This window comes from Lissotriton vulgaris, chromosome 12 (genome assembly GCF_964263255.1).
Source record: "Lissotriton vulgaris chromosome 12, aLisVul1.2, whole genome shotgun sequence".
NCBI lineage: Eukaryota > Metazoa > Chordata > Amphibia > Caudata > Salamandridae > Lissotriton > Lissotriton vulgaris.
The window spans coordinates 139,457,519-139,472,103 of record NC_141700.1 but is presented as its reverse complement, the minus strand read 5'-3'; the positions used below and the strand labels follow the sequence as shown (position 1 = coordinate 139,472,103).

Below are 14,585 nucleotides of genomic sequence, written 5' to 3'. Positions count from 1 at the left end.
CTGCTGGGTCTGCTATTGGCCTGCAGTCTTTGATCTGAGCAGCTTGGTTTGACTTTGAAAAGTTTTCTTTTCATGTGTTGCCTAAGCTAACTATGGCATGTGTGTTATTGTTCCTCCTGTAGAATTCTGACTGTGGATGGCATCATAGATGACGCCAAGCGCCGCCGCTACTACGAAAAGCCATGCATCAAGCGACGGAGAGAGAACTATGAGAACTGCCATGTTTCTTTTTCCATCTCCCCTGTTGTTACTGCACCCAGCCCGCACTCCCCATGTTTCTTCTGCGCCCCTCGCACTCGCCCTGTGTTTCTTCTGCGTGCCCACATCTGCCCTCCCCTGTGTTGCTTCTACCCCGTTTTTTCTGCTCCCCACCAACCCGCTTTTTAAAACAAGCATTTACAATGCAATGGTCTCGGCAATATTAAAGGTAGAGCTATTGGCATTGCTCATGAACGTAATTTTTTTTTTTTTAAAACATAAATAAATGGTATTGTCATTTACAATGGCAATAGGTGCGCAGTAGAGCGTATTCGCGGACACAGAGCCACACACACACACACACAGAGCCGCGCACACACACACAGACAGAGCCACGCACACATACAGAGCCACACACGCACACACAGACAGCCACGCACACACAGACAGAGCCACGCACACACAGACAGAGCCACACACACAGGAGGGAGCTGAAAAACATGTTCTATTGTGAAGTGCTTAATGAAAAAAGACAAATTTAATTCACTAAAAGAGCAGTGGACGGATACAGGTAAACCAATCAAAACCATGTTAAAGAGGTTATTCTCAAGCAAGGGAGTTGCCAGCAAATTAAAATAACCCCCACTTTGATCCAAACCTCTGATGGTACCAAGTAGGCAAAGCAAGTGAGCCTGACCCTCGATAGAAGAGCTTTCTTGACTCTTCCATCCAAGCAGATATCTAACTATCCTTTCACCCTCCCATCCAGCACTAATAGCCACTTCTCCACTTTCGCCTTTCTGTCCGTTCTTTTACCCTTCTTTCCTTTTTTTCACTTGAATGTCCTTCACCTGTCTTTCCTTTCGTTGACCCTTCTTTCCCTTCTTACACCCTTATGTTCTATCACTTTTCTTTTTTTTCACCCTTCCTTGCTTTCAGCCTTCCTATATTACCTTTTCTGCCTACCCATGTCTATTTCTTCCTTGTCTCACTTGCTCTTCCAGAGAAGAGAGTGTGTGGCATAAGGGCCATACCGGCTGACTTCAAGTCTCAGCATCCGAGCAAAACACTTAATCTCCCTGTGCCTACAGAAATGTATGTGTCCTTGTAAAATGTAATTGGTGCTCATGTAAAGCACTCCAATACCTTCTGGCCGAGTTTGTGCTATAATAAACACTGAAAAAATTAAAAATTAAATATATTGTCGTCCCCCCCCCCCCCCCCCCCCATTTTCTTCTCTTCCTCTGTCTCCTTCACCATATTTGTATAATTACACAGCCCTAGAGCCCCACGCTGGGAGCTTTTGTCTGAGGAGCTTCTGAGAACAGAGGCTCTTAAACAACTCTATCACCGCTGTAGTTGCTAAAGCGGGGATTTACAGGGCTCCCCCATATTCTCAAGTGGATGGAAAATAAAAAGATGAGTGATGAAAGCCATTAAATAAGAAGTAAGGAAATAAGAATTTGCAAAAAGCCATCGAAGGGACGGGCTCTTAGGCCATTGTAAGTTTTCGGGATACTCCACAAGAGATCTTTTGCAATTGTAGGCAAACCTAAAATGCGTCTCTCATTCCCTCATCCATCACACCATCATGGAGAGTACCAGGGCTCAGGCACTACAGATGCACAGACTAGCCTAGCTGTGCCAATGCGCCCATGTGTACAGGATGATGTAGGGTGCAGGTAACCCTATGGGCGCCTGTGGAGAGGCCCAGGGGTCCGAGAGCCTAGCCCAGGTGTTGTGCTCGCGCCTGCTCCATGACGAGGGCAGAGGCCCGCCTGATATTCCGCTCCCACAGTCGGCTCGTGCTCCTCTCACAGGCTTCTCGCAGACTCATCAGCCGGGACCAGCCCCGGTCTGCATTTCCCAGGCCTTTAAATTAAAGTTATCAGTGCCCGCATCAGATTCCAAGCAGCGGTTCAAGCCTGGCTGCTCCGAGCTCGGAACCCATCCTTGCAAGTTGCGAGTGGGAAAAAAATAACTGGTGTGTGAAGGTTGGAGAACAGGAAGTGGGTCTGACCGCGACCAGCGAGGAGGGGGCTGGGGCTTCCAAGAAAGAGCTCCAAAGTTGATCAAATGAAAGAACTGAGTAGTGTAATCCCAGCAACTATCATGTTTGTAGGGATATGAGGAACCAAGACTGTGACAGAAAGTATGACAGAAAAAGTTAGACTACAACCCGGTTCCTCAGTTCCAAAGCCCACCTTGCATGCGCGGTAGGGCAGAAATGGCTGCCGCAAAGCTCCGATATTTTCGGAATCGGGGGCGTATTTTTTGTTGAGTTACGGATGACGTCACGGTGAGAACGCAAAACACGCCCCCAAATCCGAAAAAGACGGGGCTTAAAGGGAGTGATGCCCCTCTCCTCCAATGGCTGACCAGCATTTACGAGGCCAGCCAATGGAGAAGAGGGGCGGGTTCAAGCCCCCTAACTAAGAAACATAAAATCTCGGAGCTCAGCCCACACTGCTACGCAGTGCGACGCAGTCCTCGACCTAAAAAGATGTATGTTTCATTTTATTTTTAGTTACTAATGCAACTTGAGTCAATAAGTAAAAAGAAATAAAATGCATCAACAATGTTTTGTAAGTGTGTGGGTCAAAGGCTTCTTTTTTTATTACTCTTTATCTGTGCTGCACAACATCAAGGGTGCTCTGCAGTGCGGCTGCAAGAAATTGGCAACATCAGTAAGTCTCAAATGCGAGACCTATTGGGTTTGCCAGTGCTTTTTATGTTTTTCATGCAGGCGTCATTTTGTTTATATTACAACTCGCAGAGTGGACATTGGGCCAGCCCTCGTGATTGGATGACTTTCTTGCTTATATCCGGTCCTCTCATGATTGGATGGCTTTCTTGTCTATATCCGGTCCTCTCATGATTGGATGGCTTTTTTTGTCTATCTCCGGTCCTCTCATGATTGGATGGGTTTCTTGTCTATCTCAGGTCGATGCTCCGTATTCAATGGTTTTCCTCGAAATTCCTATGCTTGTCTTGCCCCTGGAGTGGATTTCTTATATTCATTCTGATTGGAAAAGTTGTATCCTTCCACTGCTGACTTAAGAGACTCCTATTTATGATTCTTTAACCCCATGAGAGTGCATATCTTCTTTTATTGCTCTCCCACGTCATCTTCTTTCCCCTACCATCCCCACTCCCTGCTCTCTTTTTGCTTTCTCACCCTCCTTTACTCATCTACATCGCTTCGGAGTTTACATTTTTTTTGTTTGTTTTTTTTTACCCGAGGTTCCCTGTGTTTTATCTATCTGGTCTATTGCTCTCCACTACCCTAGTCTTGTCCCTCTTTATTTACTTTTATTTGTCTGGCAGCTGCTTGCTTAATTGTTCATTTTTACTTTACCTTTCCAACATGGCCACAGACCACGCTGCAGAATGAATTTTATAAGAAAAGTCAGACTGCCTTCCGATGCGTTACGACATGCTTTATAAATGTTTTCTTACCAGTATGCTTCAAGGGTTTGAAATAATCCAACGTGCTGCCACATCTAGAGATGTAAGTGCTTCTGCTGGGTCTGCTATTGGCCTGCAGTCTTTGATCTGAGCAGCTTGGTTTGACTTTGAAAAGTTTTCTTTTCATGTGTTGCCTAAGCTAACTATGGCATGTGTGTTATTGTTCCTCCTGTAGAATTCTGACTGTGGATGGCATCATAGATGACGCCAAGCGCCGCCGCTACTACGAAAAGCCATGCATCAAGCGACGGAGAGAGAACTATGAGAACTGCCGCCGAATTTACAATATGGAAATGGCAAGAAAAGTAGCATTTTTGATGCAAAAGAACCGTCCAGATCCGTGGCTGGGATGCTAAATGAGTTAGCACCTTTTAAAGAGATCCAAAGACTTGTAAAAATGCTGCATCACCTTTAAAAAGAGAACTTTCTTGGAAAATTCCTATTAAATTTAATTTTGCAAATGCATAGTATTTCGTCGGTTTCCATTATTCATAAGAACACCAGAAAATGTGTTTTGCAAGTTCAGAATGCTTTTGTTTTTTGGCTTCTATAGTTCAGTAAAAAAACGTATATGAATACATTAATCACCATTGTATGTATTAAAGCTTTTAAAACTATTTTTAAAATTGTTAACTCAAGCAATTAATTAAAATAAAAATAGTTTTTTCACCGCTTCAGGTTCAGAGGTGTCATTGTGAGTTCCGGTTCAATGCCGTTTGGTGTTCTCGCCAGGCCCTTGGATTCATCCCATCAGTTTCCATAAAACCATTCTGCTTCTCATCAGTTTTCAGTCGTCCTGTTCCAGTTGACTCAGGGTCAGTTACATACCCCTCGACTCTCACAGGGTTGAGAATGCCCCCATGATGCAAAGTACTCCATTTTGATTCTGTCCTACTTACCACGCCAAGTACCTGAGGTCTGACCTTCATGAAATATGCAGTCCGTTTGTCTCCCGACCACCGAGAGGAATACTGCTTGTCATGTCTTGCGTTCCGCAACAAAAAGACTCTAAAGGACCAACGTGCTTGTTGCCTTGCCTTAGCCACCATGACATATAGATGGGCAGCAGAAGGCACTCCGGACATCTTTGGAGAGCGTGAGGGGTCGGATCTTGAAGAGGTTGATGCTCCAGGCATCAAAATTGAACCAGCATTCTTGCCTGAAAGAGTCAACTTTGAGGCGGACCTCAAGGACGAAGGGCCTCTGCAGGCTCAGTAACAACAAAAGACTGCAGTGAGTACAGATGCTTCCCTTACTCACCACCTAGAGACACTGGCCAGAGCCCCCATGCAAACCATGAGGTTTCTGGTGCACCACTACCTTCCTGCCATGGCCTACACCGCTATTCCGAGATGGACCGACATCCATGCCACACTTGGCGTTTGAGTCCGCCTTGAAGCACAGAACCTCATCCACCGTCTCAGCACCAGATCCAAAGGCACATCCTCACCCACCCTCATGGAACTGAATGCTTCAGAGCCAAGACATATCGCACTGAAACATTCAGGAACAACATTCAGGTCCGAAAGCAAGGTGGGCATAGAGACCCACTGGCCTGAAACATTTGCACCAAGATCGAGCTTGAGGCCCTCCAGTGAGCGAACATCTATGCCATTGAGGCCTTCTTCCACCGCTGCCTCCTCTAGCTTCCGAAGAATTTGGGCAACCAATACTCCAGAGAATGCAGAAACATCTGGATGCTCGGCAGCAACTGATACATATCCAGCCAGTCACAGGGCAGATGCTGGCAAAGACTCAACTGGTGCCAAGGGCATCTGTTTCCTATAAGAGAAAGTTGACTTTTGAGGAGTCCTCAACCCACCGGCGCTAACCCCTTCCAAAGGCCTAGAAAGCATGACAGAGCTACCTCTCTTCTGCCTCCTGCTTATCCTCCTTCTCCCTCTTCTGCCTCTCCCCTCCAGTACCTCCTGTGTTGCATTTAGAGTTGCCACAACAGTCACCTTGAGGTTCTGCACACTCGGGCGGGATCATTCCTAGACTCCCTTATGACCTCGTCCATGACACGAAGGGCCCAGACTCTTGGGACGATTATGATGTTGACCCTCTGCAGACACAGACCCAGATTTGAACCCTGCTAAGCCTTCCCCTCCAGATGATGTCATCACATATCATGAGGTTCTACACAGGGCTGCCATGTTCCACAGGTTGGGGAGTACATCTCCATCATCTCATTGTTCAGGGTCAGTTGACCCCTATCCAGCAAACTCTTTACATCAATCACCTGGAGCTCTTCGCGATCCGCCTAGCTTTCCGGGCTTTCCACACTCTCATGTAAAACAAGACAGTCCTGATGCTCACAGGCAACACAACTGCCACATTTAACTTACAGAACCAAGGGAACACACATTCACCACAGTTGTTCGATTAGCCCAAAGCATCTGACTGTGGACAATCCATCACAAACTCCACCTACTCATTCAGCACATTCCTGGGGTAGACAACAATCTAGCCGTTCTGATCAGCAGGACGCATGAACATGTCCCCGAATGGGAACTCCACACCCAGGTCATACAAACATACTGTCACCACTGAGGGCTTCCACAGATAGACCTGCTCGCCACCACTGAAAACTCAGTGAGTGTAAGCAGCTCCTACCCCCTACCATTCTTACCCTGTCTTGTCGAAACACCAGATCCACCCTATCTGCATATGCCCGATCTTTGAAAATGCTCCCTTGTGCCGCTTCAAAGTACTTCTGCATGTTTGGTAGGGCAATACCGCCCTCATAGTTAGAGCTATGAAGGCTCTTCATGGCTATACGCAGCTGTCCACCCGCCCAGGATACCATCTGCACTAATGCGGCAACCTTCGTAAAGTACCCATCTGGGTTCTTATAGGGGCTGTTCTGTAGGACGTACAAAAACCTGGGAAGCGCCATCATTTTAAAACATTGCTGCCTTCTCCAGTAACGAGAGCGGCAGCGACTGCCAGTGTTTCACATCCTGCTCCAGTTTTTGAGCAGATTAGCCAGATTTGCAGCATAATATAAATCCGGACAGGTAGTAAACCAGATCCCAAAATATTGGAATTGTCCTGTCTCTAAGCGCAGCTGCATAACCAGCGGCCCGTTCTGATTCTATTCGCCCAACGGGAACAACAAAGATTTATTCCAGTTAATGTCAAAGCCCAAGTGTGTCCCAAAGATATGGAAGATGTCCGCACTTTGTCGAGTGTGAGCTCCACATTCGCGAGATACAACAAAATATCATCAGCATACAGTGATATGCATTAATACCATCCTTCACCTCCTGGCCAACCCCATATGTGAGTGTCCACCTACACTCACTCTGCCAAAACTTCTATGGCGAGGGTGAATAGCATCAGTGAGAGCGGACATCCCTGAAGCGTGCCGCTCCGTACTCTGAACTCCCGTGAGGTGTGGCCATCTAGCCGCACTCTGGCTATGGGTCGATCATAGAGGAGCTTGAACCACTGGATGTATCTAGGGCTAAACCTCATCTTCTCAAACACGCCAAAGAGGTGCGGCCATTCCATCAAATCAAAGGCCATATTCGCATCTAACGAGGCAATTGCCTGCCCAGCCGCTGCTGCTAGGTTATTATGAAGATCTCTCAGGCTCAGTCTGATCAAGCTGCCAGGCATAAACCCACTCTGGTCCGGGTGTACCAGCTCTAACACCACTGCTCTAAGCCTGGTCGCTAGTAGTTTGGCAAGGATCTTGACAATAGAATTCATCAATGACATGGGCTGATGGAACTCACATCAATCACTGGGTTTCCCTGCCTTTGGAATAAGTACCACATGTCGTTCGCCAGCTCCCGCTCCTGGAATGACTTCACAAAGGCTGCATGCCGAGGGGTCACTGTCCTCCTTTGCAGTTTTCGAATCAGTTTGACCAGGAACTCATTCGGTCCCGGAACTTTCTTGGATTGCATTTGGCCCATTGCAGGGGAAATGTCCTCCACCACAACATCTGCCTCTAAGTCTCTCGCTTGTTCCCTGCCCAGTCATCTCATAGGGCAGTCATTAATGAATTCCAGCACTTCTTGTTCATGGGCCTGAAAGTGGGTTTTGTAAAAGGCCTTGAAATAGCTACCGAATTTACCCCACTATCTGTGGATCAGTCCATGTGCTTTGCATGAGCTTGAGCGCCTTCCTAATCAGTCATCACCCCTCTGAAACCCAAAGAGTATTGTGCATATCCCACCAGCCTAAACCTCCCCTTCCGCATGCTACAAATCTGTTGACCTATAAGGTGTGTCTCTGGTAGGTACACAATGTCAGGTTTATACCTATTAAGAGCCCTGAGTATCAAACTCTTCCTGACCTTGTTACCCGGCCCGAAGAGACATTGCCCCAATAGGGGGCCAGCCTGAGACCCCCTCCGGCCCATGTTGTGTCAAGGTGTTGTGAAATACCCCTAAACTTAACCACATCCCTACCTTACTCTGTAGTGATCTTAGAACTAACCCCCCCCCAACTCACTGTATGTATACACCACAAAAAAAACCAATATGAAACCAATGAATGCTACTGTAGCTGGGGCGTAGCTCCTGGTCTCTCATGCGGGTTATCTATTGTTGAATGCCCAACTGTAGGCAGTCTGTAATCAGTAGCAAGGAGTCTCCCACATCCACCAGTTGTCTCCCAACCAAGAGCCGCTGATGTTCTTACTAGACCTTATCACGAATCAGTCACTCTTACCCAAGGTGGTTGGATGTCATAGGTGTTACCACGGCAGGTGGTCATCGTCTGTCTTTAGTTCAGTCTCAGTGCATTCTGAGGCTCTACCCATTATCTCAGAGACAAGAGGCCTCCACCTATTATTGCTGAGAACATCGCTGCAACGCTGTACATCTTTGACAGTTTGCTCTGTCACCGCTTCCACCTGTCTTTGGTTGGTGTAACCACACCAAGCCTTCTGTTTTTCCTTTGCCTCGGTTGCACCCCCACCCTTTTTCGCGCTCCATACCCAGTGGTGGGTCTGATCATAGACCCCGCTGCTCAAACCATGACCAAGCCTCCTGTGCTGTGGCCAGGAAGCGAGTCTGCCTCTCATGTACCACCTACAGCTGTGCCGGGAAGAGGAGTGCATACTTGAAGTCCAACTGACATTACACCCTCTTAACGGGCACAAACACTCCGCTCTGTCTTTGAACCAAATTAGTGTAATCGGGGTATATATGCACCTCAGGTCCCTCATTCATCTGTGACCATGCTTCCTTGCATACGGCAGACCCAAGACCTACTCGTTTCAGAAGACTACTCAAGACCTGGCTCTTCGAGCAGTAGCAGCACCCCCCCTCCCCATAGCGCCTTGAGACCCTCACGGGTAAGTAGCGCGCTTTACAAGTACTCTGATTGATTGATTGATTGCTGCCTGGAGCCTGAATTCCCTATCCCTAAAGTTCTTCAGCCGCGCGATAATCAGACGCGGCTTGCGCCTGGCTGAGGTGGGTAAGACGGAATTCTATGCGCCTGCTACACTGAAAAGAACCGGCAGGGGTTATCCTGCAGAACTGTCTGATCCAACCACTCTTATATGAGTAGTTCTGTGCTCGACTCCTCCACTTTCTCCGGCACAACAACAGTCAATTCATTGTGGCGTCTGGACCTTCCCTCCGTGTCTTTCAGCCTTCCGGTCAATTGTCTCACCTTCTCAATGGCGGAGCGTCTCTTGAGCAAGGTCTTTTATCATTGGCAAGGTAACACCCAATTGATAATCCTTTTGTTGACCCTATCTGTTAGTTTCCTATGATCCTCTCTAAGCAACCCCACCTCGCCGACTACTGTCGCTATTTGGGTTTCCAAGGTAATCTTTGTCTTTGATAGCCTGCAGAATTACCGCCGTGGGAGCAGCCAGTGAGGTACTGTCCTCACCTTTCTCTGGTGCATCCGTCCCTGCGCCGACCACCTCCTTGTCCCGGGTATTCCTCTTTGCATTTGGCTGACAAACCATCTTTCTCTGTGGCAGCTGCGAGCCAAGCGTCGCCTCCTCTGCACGTAGTGTAAGCGGGCGGTCCAGCAGAAGTCCAATTGGCTAACACAAACTTTACAGGAGGGGTACCTGAGATGCTGCAGGGGTAAGATATGCCACACGCATATAGGAAATACCTGCTGTGGCTAACAGTGCAGTTCAGACAGTTCCTAGGCCTAGACGTCCAGGCAATGGGTCATTTCCAAGGCCATACCAACAACTAGGTTAGTACAGATGGATTGTGAGGCGCCACTCTGCAGCGGGCTTTGCAAGACAGCGTGTATGCCCCTCGCTGTGTATTTATTCCCTGGTCTGTAGGTGGGGATCCGGGACAACGAAAGCTGGACGCAGCAAAGCACAAATTAGGAGTATTACTGTCACTTGGGCCACACCAATCGCCAGCATGGCGTGGAAGTGATGTGCTGGTACCGCTCATAATAAATGAACAATATTAAAATAGTTGTCCAAACCTGGGTGCGCAGTGCAACCAAGAGTAAAGGAATCCGCGCATAGTGAGGCATCAGCAGTCCAATGCCTCATTGTGGAAAAGAATGAGCCACTCACCTACAGAAGGTGTTGTGAGGTCCAAAGTCCGCAGCACTGCAGAGCGGACGAATCGCGTCCTCACCAGGAGGACACCCAGTGGCAATTGATGTATGAAAATGTTCCTCGCTCGGAGGGCCGCACTCTCCGTTGCAGCTCACACCACTGTAAATCAAGACAAGCATTTACAATGCAATGGTTTTGCCTTTGTTAAAGTTAGAGCTATTGGCATTGCTCTTGACACTCTGAAGCTCCACTCTGCACTCTGAAGCTCCACTCTGAAGCTCCACTCTGAAGCTCCACTCTGAAGCTCCACTCTGAAGCTCCACTCTGAAGCTCCACTCTGAAGCTCCACTCTGAAGCTCCACTTTGAAGCTCCACTCTGAAGCTCCACTCTGAAGCTCCACTCTGAAGCTCCACTCTGCACTCTGAAGCTCCACTCTGAAGCTCCACTCTGAATCTGCACTCTGAAGCTGCACTCTGAAGCTCCACTCTGAAGCTCCACTCGGAAGCTCCACTCGGAAGCTCCACTCTGCACTCTGAAGCTCCACTCTGAAGCTCCACTCTGAAGCTCCACTTTGAAGCTCCACTCTGAAGCTCCACTCTGAAGCTCCACTCTAAAGCTCCACTCTGAAGCTCCACTCTGAAGCTCCACTCTGAAGCTCCACTCTGAAGCTCCACTCTGAAGCTCCACTCTGCACTCTGAAGCTCCACTCTGAAGCTCCACTTTGAAGCTCCACTCTGAAGCTCCACTCTGCACTCTGAAGCTCCACTCTGAAGCTCCACTCTGAAGCTCCACTCTGAAGCTCCGCTCTGAAGCTCCGCTCTGAAGCTCCACTCTGAAGCTCCACTCTGAAGCTCCTCTCTGAAGCTCCTCTCTGCACTCTGAAGCTCCACTCTGAAGCTCCACTCTGCACTCTGAAGCTCCACTCTGAAGCTCCACTCTGCACTCTGAAGCTCCACTCTGAATCTGCACTCTGAAGCTCCACTCTGAATCTGCACTCTGAAGCTCCACTCTGAATCTGCACTCTGAATCTGCACTCTGAATCTGCACTCTGAAGCTCCACTCTGAAGCTCCAGTCTGAAGCTCCACTCTGAAGCTCCACTCTGAAGCTCCAGTCTGAAGCTCCACTCTGAAGCTCCACTCTGAAGCTCCACTCTGAAGCTCCACTCTGCACTCTGAAGCTCCACTCTGAAGCTCCACTCTGCACTCTGAAGCTCCACTCTGAAGCTCCACTCTGAAGCTCCACTCTGCACTCCGAAGCTCCACTCTGAAGCTCCACTCTGAAGCTCCACTCTGCACTCTGAAGCTCCACTCTGAAGCTCCACTCTGAAGCTCCACTCTGAAGCTCCACTCTGAAGCTCCACTCTGCACTCTGAAGCTCCACTCTGAAGCTCCACTCTGCACTCTGAAGCTCCACTCTGAAGCTCCACTCTGCACTCTGAAGCTCCACTCTGAAGCTCCACTCTGAAGCTCCACTCTGCACTCTGAAGCTCCACTCTGAAGCTCCACTCTGAAGCTCCACTCTGAAGCTCCACTCTGAAGCTCCACTCTGAAGCCCAATCTGCACTCTGAAGCTCCACTCTGAAGCTCCACTCTGCACTCTGAAGCTCCACTCTGAAGCTCCACTCTGCACTCTGAAGCTCCACTCTGAAGATCCACTCTGAAGCTCCACTCTGAAGCTCCACTCTGCACTCTGAAGCTCCACTCTGAAGCTCCACTCTGAAGCTCCACTCTGCACTCCGAAGCTCCACTCTGAAGCTCCACTCTGCACTCTGAAGCTCCACTCTGAAGCTCCACTCTGCACTCCGAAGCTCCACTCTGAAGCTCCACTCTGCACTCTGAAGCTCCACTCTGCACTCTGAAGCTCCACTCTGAAGCTCCACTCTGAAGCTCCACTCTGAAGCTCCACTCTGAAGCTCCACTCTGCACTCTGAAGCTCCACTCTGAAGCTCCACTCTGCACTCTGAAGCTCCACTCTGAAGCTCCACTCTGAAGCTCCACTCTGAAGCTCCACTCTGAAGCTCCACTCGGAAGCTCCACTCTGAAGCTCCACTCTGAAGCTCCACTCTGAAGCTCCACTCTGAAGCTCCACTCTGCACTCTGAAGCTCCACTCTGAAGCTCCACTCGGAAGCTCCACTCTGAAGCTCCACTCTGAAGCTCCACTCTGCACTCTGAAGCTCCACTCTGAAGCTCCACTCTGAAGCTCCACTCTGCACTCTGAAGCTCCACTCTGAAGCTCCACTCTGAAGCTCCACTCTGCACTCTGAAGCTCCACTCTGAAGCTCCACTCTGAAGCTCCACTCTGAAGCTCCACTCTGAAGCTCCACTCTGCACTCTGAAGCTCCACTCTGAAGCTCCACTCTGAAGCTCCTCTCTGCACTCTGAAGCTCCACTCTGAAGCTCCACTCTGCACTCTGAAGCTCCACTCTGAAGCTCCAATCTGAAGCTCCACTCTGAAGCTCCACTCTGAAGCTCCACTCTGCACTCTGAAGCTCCACTCTGCACTCTGAAGCTCCACTCTGAAGCTCCACTCTGAAGCTCCACTCTGAAGCTCCACTCTGAAGCTCCACTCTGAAGCTCCACTCTGCACTCTGAAGCTCCACTCTGAAGCTCCACTCTCAAGCTCCACTCTGAAGCTCCACTCTGCACTCTGAAGCTCCACTCTGAAGTGTAGGAGAGTAGGGTCTGCAATCCTATGATCACCCAGATTTTTTGCTTTTGTTTCACTGGTTTACGACTTTCTCTGGCTGTGGGCCTGCTAATCAGACCCACAGCCTGGCTGTTCTCTTTCTAAATTACGATATGTACCCTAGGTGCATTTACCAATTGGTACTGGGCCACCTTATCAGACCCTGTAACTCAGGGCATAGGTGTACCCAGGGCCGCCAGGGGCTGCAGCATGTATTATGCCACCCCTGGCTGGCCTCCTAAATTTGACACAACTGGCTGCATGACAGCTGGGGCGAAGTCGTGTAATCACACTTTGCTTTAGATATAGTAGCCCTATATCTAACCATACAATGGACACTCGAGTTCCTATCAGTCACTCCTATGGCAGGCCTTGACGATCCTGAAGGCAGAGTGCATGGGCTCGTGTGAACTAGGCTCTGGCCCGAGCCGAGCCCGGTTGCAGCTTGCGGACCCAAGACCCAATGGCTGTTCCATGATAACGCGTACCACATCGGTAACTTCGGTGTCGCGTTATCAAGACATGTCGAGTAAGGTGTCATACGAATCGGGATGCTGCCCTCTCCCCAACGCTGGCGGCGAGGTTAGCATTCCGCCCTTCTAGAGGGACACGACATGTACGTAACTGTGAACCCCGGTTAAAGTTAACTAAAAGCCTCAGCTCCACAAAATGGGTGCTGCCACCACAGACACGAGTCTGACCTCCTGCTGCTGGGAGTCCTTCCAGCGAGGAGAGCTTGGACAAAGGGTTTCCTGCCAAGGGCGGTGTTCGCACCGTCCCAGACAGGGTTTGTGTATTCTGGGTAGGTAGGGCTTTTGCGAGAAGGTGACTGCGAAGTGGCACCCCGGTGCTCACTACGCATCTGCCGGTCAGAACCAGTTCCAGGGGCGCCAGCCCTGGCCTGGGGAAAGTCCGGCAGGGGAGAGGGGTGTAACTACCTCCCTTCCTGGTCCCACCCTTAGGGCAGGACCTAGTCATGTACCCACCCCTTTCTTTAGAATAAAGGCCGGAGCGGGGACCCTTCCAAATTAGATCATCTTTGAATCAAGAATACTTTCTACGAAAGGACTTCAAGACTCTTCTCAAGATTTCTCCCTTGTGACTAAGGAGTAGTCACCCTGCATCAGCGGGCACCATCTAAGAACTCTGCGGTTTGCTGTAAGTCCTTCCTCAAGGAATCCGACGGCCCAGCTCGACGAGAACCGGCTTCCCTGGCACCTCTGACCTCTACCCACGTCATCAGCTCAGCTGTGATCTGTGGGTGCGACGAGACCTCGAGGGACCGGCCATCATCAGAACCTGCACGCTCTTAAACCAGCACGACCATCGAGGTAACTCTCTGGTGAGTGCTCTGGGGTCCGAAAAGCCCCGACCCTGAGCCGCTCCAGCACCGAAGTGCAGTCTCCCAGCATCTCCACGATCTGCGTGGGGCCCTTCTGCTCGCTGCTCAGCACGTTGTCTGGTCACTAGCCGCTGGCTTGTGCCCTTCTGTGACGACATCCGACAATCAACACTGCTGGTCTGGTTGCTCCAGACTGGCCCTTGCTTCCATCTTTGCGAGAAGCACCCCGGACCCTCCTGGTCCACTCAAGACACCATCTTAGGCCCACCACGTGGCCCTGAGATCTGCCAAGGCTTGTTGCCCCATCCTGGGCCCAGCGACGCCGACAGCATCATCCTTCGTGGGACAGCTCGCACCTCCACCGTGGTCGCCGACAACGCC

At 49.8% G+C, this 14,585-nt stretch overlaps 1 protein-coding gene across 1 annotated transcript in view; it reads left to right on the top strand.

Annotated features, from left to right (window-relative positions):
- The window catches only part of MRPS21 (mitochondrial ribosomal protein S21), a 159,465-nt gene extending 155,334 nt beyond the window's left edge, over nt 1-4,131 (top strand). The window contains exon 3 of the mRNA XM_086946401.1: nt 3,842-4,131. Within this exon, the coding sequence (XP_086802527.1) occupies nt 3,842-4,022 (181 nt within the window). The 3' untranslated portion in view covers nt 4,023-4,131. The remainder of the gene's footprint in view (nt 1-3,841) is intronic.
- Nucleotides 4,132-14,585: the final 10,454 nt, after the last annotated feature.